The sequence below is a fragment of the Gekko japonicus genome, unplaced genomic scaffold (genome assembly GCF_001447785.1).
Source record: "Gekko japonicus isolate JY-2015 unplaced genomic scaffold, Gekko_japonicus_V1.1 scaffold1666, whole genome shotgun sequence".
Taxonomy (NCBI): Eukaryota; Metazoa; Chordata; class Lepidosauria; order Squamata; family Gekkonidae; genus Gekko; species Gekko japonicus.
The window spans coordinates 401,475-413,541 of NW_015170331.1; the positions used below are offsets into that span (position 1 = coordinate 401,475).

The window sequence follows — 12,067 nt, forward strand, 5'->3', positions numbered from 1 at the left end:
AGGAAGGCTCCAGTAAAAATTAGTAATACCAAACTGGATAACCAGGGCTTTTTTTGTAGAAAAAGCCCAGCAGGAACTCATTAGCATAATAGGCCACATCCAACAGCAGAAAATCATTAGCACATTAGGCCAGACCCCTGACAGCACAGCTCATTGGCATATTAGGCCACACCCCCATGTTACTGGACGTGTGCTCATCCAGCCACACCCATCTTTTGCTTCTTATTCTATCATCCAGCCACACCCATCTTTTGCTTCTTATTCTATTTACCTTGTTTGTTGTCCAAACCCAGGGCTTTTTTGGTAGCAGGAACTCCTTTGCATGTTAGGCCACACACCCCTAACATAGCCAATCCGCCCTGTGGATAACATGATCCAACGTGAAATAATACCAGTAAGAGCAAACTAAATTACAAGGAATGGTGGCCGATGTCTTATTGCTATGGAAAGCAATGTTCGAAGTCTTTCTCCCAACGGAAGAACCACCTAAGCTGGAGGAAAGTCTCCATAGATTTAAGGGAGTTCCTCTGACCTGATACTGCAACAGTATAGTGTAGCAGTTTGCGGAGTGATCCCTGATGCTGGCCTAAAGGGATGAGGCAGGGATCCCCAACCTTTTTGTGGCAGCCATTTTGTCTCCGCACCTACCATCTCGTGTCAGAATTTCAGATGTGCCCAGAGGCTCGAGAAGGCCTGGGGACCCCTGGGTTACTGAGACAAAATCCACTCCGCTGTGTGGAAGACTCCCTGTTCTCTGCTTCACAAGAGTTGCTCTTTGGCACTCTTTTGGGCATAACTGCAGGAAGACTAGAGCCTTGTTAAGGAGGAGATCCTCCTTTGGGAAGGTAGTGAGGGGATGGTTTGGAAAAACTGTAACCAAGTTTAAGCATGCCCTGATGGCAAAAGACAGTCTGCTCCTCTGAAATGTGAGCCTCTAGGAGCCAGTTTGGTGTAGTGGTTAAGAGTGTGGACTCTAATCTGGGAGAACCGGGTTTGATTTCCCACTCCTCCACTTGCAGCTGCTGTTGTGACCTTGGGTCAGTCACAAGCTCTCTCAGAGCTGTTCTCTCAAGAGCTCTCTCAGCCCCACCTACCTCACAGGGTGTCTTTTATGGGGAGTGGAAGGGAAAGGGATTGTAGGCTGCTCTGAGACTCCTTTAGGTAGTGAAGGGTGGGGTATAAATCCAATCTCCTCTTCTTTTCTTTTGTGCCCAGAAGCTAGCGTTTATTCCTCCTTCTCCTCCTTGCTAGGTCTGTGTATGAAGATCTTGTTTCCAAGGGCGTGATTGAGCCCGCTCAGGAGGTGCCTCCCCCTACTGTGCCAATGGACTACTCGTGGGCGAGGGTAGGTTCGCTCTTTCCGGATGGTTCCTGAGGAGCCAAGCTGGTGGTCTGTGAAGGGGGTTTGGTTGAAACTGGCTTCTTGGAATCATCCAGTCAAAAACTTGGGAAAGCTTGCGGAAGCTTATGGGGAAAGAAGCTGACCCATTGAAAGTAGGGGTGCCCGCTCGGGGTTGGGAAATACCTGGACGTTAGGAGAGGTGGAGACTGAGGAAGGCAGGGTTTGTGGAGGGGAGGGGCTTCAACAGAGGTATAATGCCACAGAGTCCGCCTTCCAAAGTGGCTGTTTTTTCTCCTGGTGAAGTGATTTCTGTCGCCTGGAGATCAGTTGTGATCCCAAGAAATCTCCAGGCACCGCCTGGAGGCTGGCAACCCTAATTAAAAGATGGCAGCTGCCTCATTTAAAAAAGGAGGCTGACAACCCTAATTAAAAGATGGCAGCTGCCTCATTAAAAAAAAAGTTCTGTCTGCTAACATGTTTTTAACAGAGTGGCTCGAATCGTTTGATCAGGATAGTTGTCTGGCAGGGTATCTTTTTAAAAACGAATCGTTTAAGGCGTAGGGTTGAATCCAAACGCTGGTGGAAAAGGCTACTCCAATAGGCTGTGTTCATGGAACTTGCAGGAACAAATGCCATGTGTATGGATGCTGTATGAAGCAGGAGCATTTGATGAACATTAATTCTTACTTGGCTGATTGACTGTTCGTCCATTCAAAACTATTCCCTTGACATAGAAAACTTGAGTGTCAAGGAGGTCTTCAGGCTAGAACGTCTGCTTCTGATGCATCAGCTTTCTGTGTTAAGGGAATATTTTTGTATGGAGGAGTATTCAACCATGCAAACAGGAAACTAGTCTTCAGACTGCCTTTAAGATATTAAATTGTCTGAAGTCCATTTCCTATTTGCATGATTCTCCCTCCGTTCTCCTTGACACAGAAAACTAACACATCAGGGGGGACAGTGTTTAGCTTTTCCTTGATAGGCTAGTTTTCTGTGTCAAGGGAGTGTTTTCAGGGGAGGGTAGCCAAGTTGGTCTGAAGCAGCAGAACAAAGTTTGTGTCCAGTGTTTTATTCTGGGTGTAAGTTTCCGTGTGCACGCACACTTCTTCAGATAATTAAAACAGACATCACCAGCCATTACATATAGGTAGAGGATGGGGAGGGTGTTGCCAGGAAGGGCTAATTAAGAGTCAAGATGCATAAGTAATTGGGCAGTAGATATAGCTAAGATTGGATTAAAGCCATTTGTAAGACCTGTGAATAGCAGAAAATTAACATACCGCATAATAAGAGTTTACAAACAGATGCGAGAACTGAAAGACGTTAGCATGTGTAGTGAGATAAGAAACCAATATCTCTGTTAAGCCCTGGGGGTTCCATTATCCTGAGCGTTGTGATAAGAATATCAGAAACAGACCAGAACGGGAGATTGCTGAGTCACAAGTTATCCCAATACTCAGGACAATGGAACCCCCGGGGCTTATATCCACAATAAAACACAAACATACCCAGAATAAAACTTTATTGGTCTCAGAGGTGCCTCTGGACTGAAACTTCATTCTTCGAGGGAATGCTTTGTTGGTGTAGGAGCATTCAGTCCTGTTGAGTGTGACGAGGAATAGTCCAGTCACCTGATTATCCCTTCAGTGCAAACCGCACCGGTTGTTGACTGTTTTTCCTGCAACCTTTAGGAACTTGGTTTGATCCGGAAACCGGCTTCCTTCATGACAAGCATTTGTGATGAGCGGGGCCAGGAGCTGATCTACGCTGGCATGCCCATCACGGAGGTCTTCAAAGAAGAGATGGGAATCGGTGGCGTCTTAGGTCTGTTGTGGTTCCAGAGGAGGTGAGAGCAACTTTTCTGGGCAGGGGTTTATTCACCTGCTGTCCCTGGAGAGAGCCTGATTTCCCCACACATACCTTGCCCTTTCTTCTCAGTGCCAAGGGAGGGCACAGCTTATAGCAGACTTGGACGGATTCCGTTTGAGAGAAGGAGAGGCTTCAGTACACAGGGGAGATACTGTGGAGCCCCTGAGTAGTCACCCGAGACACAGCAGGATGGAGAACATGGCAAAAGAATGGTCACGAATGGGGGGGAGGCAAATGTGATGGGCAGAAGACTGTCCCGCCCCCGAAGAGGAAAACAGCCACTCACTCGTGCCTATGGGAGTGCTGCTCCGGCATCCATTCACCTTTGGGAAGGGAGGACGGAGTGTTGGAGGGAAACACAGCAGCAGCCGTGTTCGTTCAGGTCTGCTACGGTTACCCTGTTTTGAAAAGCAAAAGAGAGGGCGTATTTCCCGACTGACTACTTCAAACAAGTGATCGCTAGGACAAATCTCCTTTTAAACACCTCCACTATTTAAGCTGTGATGACTGCCACTAAGAATATTCCTCACCGTCCAATCCAAAAAGAGGACGTTTTCCATCCGTTATTTTAAAAAGAGCCCCCCAAGAAGAGAACCTGTCCCCTAAAAAGAGGACGACTGGTCACCTAGTTCTGCCTCAGGGAGAGAGCCGTGAGAACTCAGGTCTGGCTCAGGAAAAGAGTAGGCAGAGCAAAGGGTAGCTCTGCTTGATAGTGAGACAGAGTGGTTGGGCTCTACCTCTGGCACAGAATAGAGTACCCAGTTGTTAGGCCTGTCCCTGGCAATGAGCAGACCTTGTGCCATGCATAATAGGCCACACCCAACAGCAAAACATATTAGCATATTAGGCCACACCCTGGCAGCACCACTTATTAGCACATTAGGCCACACCCCTATGTTACCAGAAAAGTGTGGTCCTCCAGCCACACCCACCTTTATTCTGTTTACCTTGTTTGTTGTCAAAACCCAGGGCTTTTTTGTAGCAGGAACTCCTTTGCATGTTAGGCCACACACCCCTAATGCAACCAATCCTAATGAATTTCTGCTATTGGGTGTGGCCTATTATGCTAATGAGTTTCTGCTGGGCGTGGTCAACTCAGGAGCCAACTCCGTTCTTGTACGTTCCTGCCCAAAAATAGCCCTGAGAGTACCCCATTGTCAGGCCTGCCTCCGGCAATGAGCAGACCGGGTGCCACTGAATCTGACCCTTGGGGAAGGGCAAGCTGGTGTGGGTGGAACCCTGGGTGTGTGTGTGTCAGGATCCAACCTAGTGGCTAATCGTTCAATGCTGGGAAGTATTAAAGAAAATTGAAACTATACTCGCTTAAATTGATGTGCCTCAGCCAGGTTTCTCTTTGGTCCCTGTGCTGCTGATCTGTTCCTAGAAACCAATCTGTAAATAAATAAATCTTCTTTGTGGTTGATATATAGCTCCTGCCTCAGTCACCTCCATATTCTACTTGCGCACCCCAAAACTTACCTCACAGCAGTGAACCCAAAGCCTAGATACTTACCCCCTTTATAACACCTGGTATCTGAGGGGAAGGGTTATAGTTAAAAATAAACCTGGTTTGCCCCAAACCACAGGAGGCTGTATGGGTCCCCTCAGTTGATAGGAACGGCCTGTCATAGCCAGTGTTCCCTCTAAGCTGAGTTAGTGTGAGCTAGCTCACATTTTTTTAGCCTCTGGCTCACACACTTTTGTTTTTGCTCAGGAAGGATGGCTCCAGAGCAAACTACTTTATGCAGCAGCCAAATTGCTCGCTCACAACTTTAATGCTAGTAGCTCACAAAGTAGAATTTTTGCTCACAAGACTCCACAGCTTAGAGGCAGCATTCATAGCATGTTCTTCAGATGCAACACAGTCGTCTCCTAACACAATCACACAGTCCGAAACAAGCGACAGGAAGCTCTTCTTCTGACCATGCAAATCATTCCCTGTGACGATGGTTACCATAAATAGCTTAAAGAGATGTCTGGATCAATACCAGGAGGGCAGAGTCGGTTGCCTGCTAGTGATTATGCTTAAAAACAGAACCTGCATACTGACTTCGAATACTCCTAACTACCAGATGCTACAAAAACCACACGCGGCACAACATCAAGCTAGCAATCTTTCCCATTCACAAGTCGAGCTGCTTAATTTTCCCCCAGCCTATCTGAACGTGTATACTTAGATGCAAGTCTGACTGAGTGGGGGGGGGCTGTTATAGCCTAGCAAAGAGGGTGAGGAGGCCCCTCCTCTCATTTATCCCAGCACAACCCCTCAAATCAACCAAGTAAACCATCAGTTTGGTCTTTGTGCCAAGTTTAGACTGGCAGGAGTTCTTTACAGTTGTGCCGGGCCCAGCCCTTTTCAATCAGTAGCCCAGCCAGATCTTTCTGACCCTCCTGCTGGAACTGTTCAGAGAAAAAGCATAAGACTTTCTTCACACAGAGAAACAGAATACTGTGACGTCCTTGCTTATAGGGGAAACTTGGTAGTTTTCTGCTGCCACTGGGAATTAAAAATTCCAATTCTCTCTCTTTTGGTAGTATGACCTAGGCTCTGGGCACTTCAGAGGACTATGTGGCCCTGAGGAAGGACTATTCTGATTTCTGGGATGAGTTTAAACAAAAATTGATTTATTTAATAAAGAACAAAATAGGTTTCTGATCATTGAAAACAGTTGCTGAAGAAAGGAACTTGTAAATATAACTGGCAAAGCTTGGTGTTACAAACAGTCTCTCAACCTCCAAACTCCTCTCTGACAGGCTTATATACTCAGTATACTCTCTCTCTCTCTCTCTCTCTCTCTCTCTCTCACACACACACACACACACACACACACACACACACACACACACACACATATATATATATATATATATAGCTAGCCACACAGGCTTGTCTCTTTGTTTTATTCACACAGAATAGAATCAGCTCTCTTAGTCACACCAACTAAACTGTTGGTCTTATTCACAAAGAAATAGACTCAAAATCGCATAGTCACACAGACTTCACACACAGAACTTCACACAAACTTCACACACAGAATCTCTTCATAGACACACACACAGAATCCTCTCAGACACCCCTCCTCCCACACTCTCCGTCATCAGCCAATCAAAATACACTCATCTCCATCTATCACTCTTCTTTCAGTATGGCAGTCAAACTAAACATTTAAAGGAACACACACACCAAAACATGAAATCATTACAAATACGTTTGTTTGTCTTTAAGTTGCTGCAAGATAGGCTCTTACTTTTGGGTCTGCTGCCACAGACTTAAGACAGCTACCCAAGTGGAAATTGTGTAGAACAGTTCTTAATTTTGGGTTCTTTGGTTTGTTTGCATCTTCCTCTTTGGGCTAGTGCACAGTTTAATTATTTGCTTAAGACATGGTGGATGTGGGGCTGTGATTTCATTAGCGTCTTCTGTTTTTTTAAGTTACCTAGGAGATGGAAATAAGGCAAGGTGCATCAAAGGTTCATTGTAAACACCTGCTTTAATGTCTCTGTCCCACCAGGTTACCCAAGTATGCCTGCCAGTTCATAGAAATGTGTTTGATGGTGACGGCCGACCATGGGCCTGCGGTATCAGGAGCCCATAACACAATCGTCTGTGCGAGAGCGGGGAAGGACCTGGTCTCCAGCCTCACCTCTGGCCTGCTGACCATCGTAAGCACTTAATAACAGTTGAGATAGAGTAGCCAGAAGGCTGCGGTGGCTCAAGTGGTTAAGACGCTGAACTGCAGACTGGAAGGTAGATAGTTCAGTAGTTTGAGACCCGAGCGCCGCGTGACAGAGTGAGCTCCCGTCTCTGGCCTCGGCTGCTGCCAACCTAGCTATTCGAAAGCAAGAAATTGCAAGTAGATAAATAGGTACCGCTTTGGTGGGAAGGTAACAGCGTTCCATGCGCCTCGGCGTTTAGTCATGCTGGCCACATGATCACGGAAACATCTTCAGACAGCGCTGGCTCTTAGGCTCAGAAACGGAGACAAGCACCGCATCCCTAGAGTTGGATTCGACTGGCTTTTGAGCAGTCGGATTCAACTGGCTTTTACCTTTACCTATCCGGATGGAAATCGCAAAAGGGGGGACATGCAAGGGGACTTCCCATTCCCTCCCACGCTGATCCCTGCTTCTCCCCTTTGATCTGCATGCTGGCCTACCTTCCCTCTGTCTTCACTCCCTCCAGTCTTTTGTTCTTCCCCCTCCCCTTTCCCAGTCGCCTACCTGGCCTTTCCTCTCTCTCCCTCACAGTCCCCCGTGATTCTCTTCCCAGTCCGCTCCTCGCTCCTGCTTCCCCGTCCAACTCTCTCCCGCCCCCACCCCGCACGCATTTCTACTTAAAAAAACAAACGGAATCTAAGCCTCTTTCTGTGTGTCGGTCGCAGGGGGATCGGTTCGGTGGCGCTCTTGACGCAGCCGCGAAGATGTTCAGCAAGGCGTTTGACAGCGGCATCATCCCGATGGAGTTTGTGAACAAGATGAAGAAAGAAGGGAGGCTGATCATGGGCATCGGCCACCGGGTGAAATCGGTAGGTGGCTGGCCTCCTTGCTGAGATGGCCTGTTAAGATGGTTGCAGCTTAGGACCAGTTTTCAGGGAGGCTAGTGGGGGGGGGGGGGTCTTTGTCCGGCCATAGCTTCTTTACAAGTATTCCAAAGTTTGAAATTTGTTTCTTCTCCCCCCCCACACACCTTGAATTTTATAGATCAACAACCCAGATATGAGAGTCCAAATCCTCAAGGATTATGTGAAACAGCATTTTCCTGCAACACCCCTTTTGGACTATGCGCTGGAAGTGGAGAAGATTACTACATCCAAGGTACCAATCCTTTACCTGGTATCATGACTAAGTTTAGTACCCTGTGTTAAACAGATTGCCAGGGGGACCGATAGAGCCACCATCACTCTGTCCGATTGACCTTGCTTCTCCTCTTCTTTGCTCCAGAAACCTAATCTCATCCTGAATGTCGACGGGTTCATCGGAGTGGCCTTTGTTGATGCACTCAGGCACTGTGGCTCCTTCACACGGTGAGTGATCAGTTACCCGTTTGGGTCTGTGTCGTGGCTCTGAAGCTCAGTCGTAGGACATCTCCCTACCCAAGGCACATAATCAGTCAAGCATCCCCGGCTGTACCTGAGAGAAGAGTTCTCCACAAGGACAAACAGCTCAGCCGCAGAGCGTGTTCCTTGCATGCGTGAGTGAGGTTCCAGGTACTGAGTACAGGGCTGTTTCCCAAGGACCTCATCTTTTATTTGAAAAAATAAAATAAAATTATTGCTACCCTCATGCATGCAAAGGTGTGCTTGGAAGGGATTGCACTGGAGACTCCATGCTTGCAAAACGAGTGCTCAGCCACTGAGCTATCCCCCCCACCCACCCCCGTTGACATGGGATTTTCCATCACTTCCGTTTTTGTAATTTTCCCAATGCTTATTGTCAAAAGTTGTGTTTGGACGTGGAACCTGAGAGATGTTTGTACATTGGCTGAATGCCTGCCTGTCCCCTAATTCTGACTTCGAAGAAGAACACTCGCCTGTATTACGATTATGGGATGGGAGGAGAGTTTGTCCTCACCCCTGGCCCTTACCCAAATGTCGAGGAGGGAAATCTTTTTTGTCTCATATTTATGTTTCCGTCTTTGCACATTGTGAGCCGACAGTTTCCATATGCATGAGATAGGAGCGGGCATGTTTTCTTACCTTAAACAAAACCCCGTTGGTGTGGGATGGGAGTTGTCCTCTTGGATGGGTGCCACAAATCCAGTGCAGGATTGATTGATTGACTTAGGTAAGGACCATTTGTTAGCCAAACTGCTCTGCTTAATTAATAACTTTGGGGAATTATGATTATTAATATGCAGTTGGCAACTAAGGGAGCAATAGCCTATGTATATAGGAGTCCGGCCGTTTTCCAGTCACCCAGAAATAAAGGCAGAAGCCAAGTCTTAAAGAAATAGTTTCATTACTGAAAAGTATATTTCAAGCATACAATAAATTCACAATCATACACACAATTATTCAGTCCTAGGAAATGTAGATAGAAAGGGATAGCGACATTTGCATTAGCAGGAGAATCGTTGAGGGGTGATACGTACCTGTCCTCGGCGGGATGAAGCGATCCACAGAAAAATAAGGGAGACTATGGGGGAATAAGGCTCGTATTCTGAACCAGCAGAACACATGGTAGACTCAGGCAGCGCTAAAACCAAGAGTCGTGGAGATAGGGTGGGCCTAGAGGTAGAGGAGAGAGGGAGAGCATGGCGAATCATGCTCTTTTATACACTGTTGGGACTTGGGGGTGGGCTTGGTTGGCCACTTCCCCTGTCACATCCCCTTGGTCAGTCCCAGGAAGTTTCCTAATCAAAAGCTAGTTTTGGGAGGAAGGGGGCTTAACGATTGGGCAATATTGGATTCTATTTACTCTTAACACGTTTTGATTTCTCTTCCAGGGAGGAAGCGGACGAGTACATTGACATCGGTGCCCTCAACGGCATCTTTGTACTTGGCAGGAGTATGGGGTTCATTGGTGAGTCTCTCGCATCACGTAGTTGAGGTGTTGGGGGCTCTTCTGTGTAAAGCAGGAGGCCGTCCTGGCTTGTGCTGTGTTCAGAAACCAGAGTCCAAGTAATACTTTCATTGGGAGAGAGGGCACAGTGAAGCAGAATGGTGTGCAAGCACTCGAGTTTGCCAGAACCCTTCCTCAAGCTAGATGTGACGACATAGCAAACTAAAAAAGGTGGGAAAAAGATATTCCAGGTCATGATTTTAAAGGACTTGCCCCACAGCATTGTCATGGCTTTATACTCTCCCCAGTGCTCTGTTGCTGTGAAGGCCTTATTCCTGAATGGCAGCGGTGGGCTAGAAAGTCCCGTCAAGTCACAGCTGACTTCAGCAATCCTGTAGGATTTTCAAGGCAAGAGAGGTTCAGAGGTGGTTTGCCTGCCTCTGCGTAGCAGCCCTGGTGTTCCTTGGAGGTCTCCCATCCAAATACCAGACAGGGCTGACCCTGCTTGAGGCTTCCAGGACCGGAGGAGATTGGGCTATCCTGGTCAGGATTCCTAAATAGTACCAGTTTTCTTATAGGTCCTCGCCAATGCTCCCTCTAAGCTGTGGAGTCTTGTGAGCAAAAATTCTACTTGGTGAGCTACCGGCATTAAAGTTGTGAGTGAGTGATTTGGCTACTGCATAAGTTAGTTTGCTCTGGAGCCCTCCTTCCTGAGCTAAGACAAAAATGTGTGCGCCAGAGGCTAAAAGACCGTGAGCTAGCTCACACTAACTCAGTTTAGAGGGAACACTGGTCCTCTTCATTTGGAAGGAGGGCAGGTTGCGTGCGTTCAAAACAATGTTTAATTTAACTTTTGCACTTCCCCCCCCAATGGGGACCCAAAGTGGGGCACAACATTCTGCCTTTCTCCACTTTATCCTAACAAACAACCCTGTGAGGTAGGCTAGGCTGAGAGGAGGAGGAGACTGGTAGCCCATCACTACCCGAAGGAGTCTTTGAGCAGCTTACAATCTCATCTCCCTTCCCTTCCCCACAACAGACTCCCTGTGAGGTAGGTGGGGCTGAGAGAATTCTTTTGAGGACTGCTCCTGAGAGAACAGCTCAAGAACTTGTTACTGACTCAAGGTCTCACCAGCAGCTGCATGTGGAGAAGTGGGGAATCAAACCCAGTTTTCCGAGATTAGAGTCTGTGCTCTTAACCACTACACCAGGGGTGGCCAAATTGTGGCTCGGGAGCCACATGCAGCTCTTTCACACATAATGTGCGGCTCCCGGCAGGGCGGCTGGGAAGCGAAGGGGAGGCTTGCCTCCCCAATCGGTCTCCTCTTCCCCAGCCAGTGTTCCCTTCCCTGGGTAGGCTTGGGGGATGGGTTAAATGCCCGCACTCGCCTAGGTAAGTACTCCTTAGCAGTTTTAATTGTTTATGCTTCCGCCCCCCCCGCCAGTCGCTCTAAAGTCTATGCATTTGGGAGGCATCTCTCCCCCGCTCGCCTTATCTTCTGTTCCATGGGGTTGGGGTGGGGAGCTTGATCTCCTGCGTTTGCCCCGGTCAGCGTCACTTAGTCCATTCGGTCTCTCAGCACGAAGAACCGTCAGAGCGGAGAGGTGCCTCAATTCTCTGGCATTACGCCGTCGAAGAGGCAACCTCTCAAAAGCTCCATGGCCAGGGTCCCTTCAGCCGGGTCCCTGGGGGAGTAGTGAGCCTGCACACCCCCTCCTTCGGCTGGAGCGCAGCTTCACCCTCAGGAGGTCTGGGAGGTGAGTCCGCTAGCGTTCCGCCATCAACTGGAAGTTGTGAAGGCCTTATTCCTGAACGGCGGTGGTGGGCTAGAAAGTGCCATCAAGTCACAGCTGACTTAAGCAATCCTGTAAGATTTTCAAGGCAAGAGATGTTCAGAGGTGGTTTGCCTGCCTCTGCATAGCAGCCCTGGTATTCCTTGGAGGTCTCCCATCCAAATACCAGACAGGGCTGGCCCTGCTTGAGGCTTCCAGGATCTGAGGAGATCGGGCTATCCTGGTCAGGATTCCTAAATAGTACCAGTTTTCTTATAGGTCCTCACCAGTGTTCCCTCTAAGCTGTGGAGTCTTGTAAGCAAAAATTCTACTTTGTGAGCTGCTGGCATTAAAGTTGTGAGTGAGTGATTTGGCTATTGCATAAATTCGTTTGCTTCTGGAGCCCTCCTTCCTGAGCGAAGACAAAAATGTGTGCGCCAGAGGCTAAAAAACTGTGAACTAGCTCACACTAACTCATCTTAGAGGGAACACTGGTCCTCTTCATTTGGAAGGAGGGCAGATTGTGTGTGTTCAAAACAATATTTAATTTAACTTTTGCCCTCTCCCCCCCCCCCACAGGGT

The 12,067-nt window shown here is 48.0% G+C and overlaps 1 protein-coding gene across 5 annotated transcripts in view; it reads left to right on the forward strand.

Annotated features, from left to right (window-relative positions):
- ACLY (ATP citrate lyase) overlaps positions 1-12,067 on the forward strand; it is a 101,891-nt gene that overhangs the window by 88,008 nt on the left and 1,816 nt on the right. For all 5 annotated transcript variants that reach the window (XM_015418132.1, XM_015418134.1, XM_015418135.1 and 2 more), the window contains 7 exons: positions 1,252-1,345; positions 3,034-3,188; positions 6,724-6,874; positions 7,594-7,737; positions 7,913-8,026; positions 8,153-8,235; positions 9,657-9,733. In XM_015418132.1, coding sequence (XP_015273618.1) covers positions 1,252-1,345; positions 3,034-3,188; positions 6,724-6,874; positions 7,594-7,737; positions 7,913-8,026; positions 8,153-8,235; positions 9,657-9,733 — 818 coding nt within the window. The remainder of the gene's footprint in view (positions 1-1,251; positions 1,346-3,033; positions 3,189-6,723; positions 6,875-7,593; positions 7,738-7,912; positions 8,027-8,152; positions 8,236-9,656; positions 9,734-12,067) is intronic.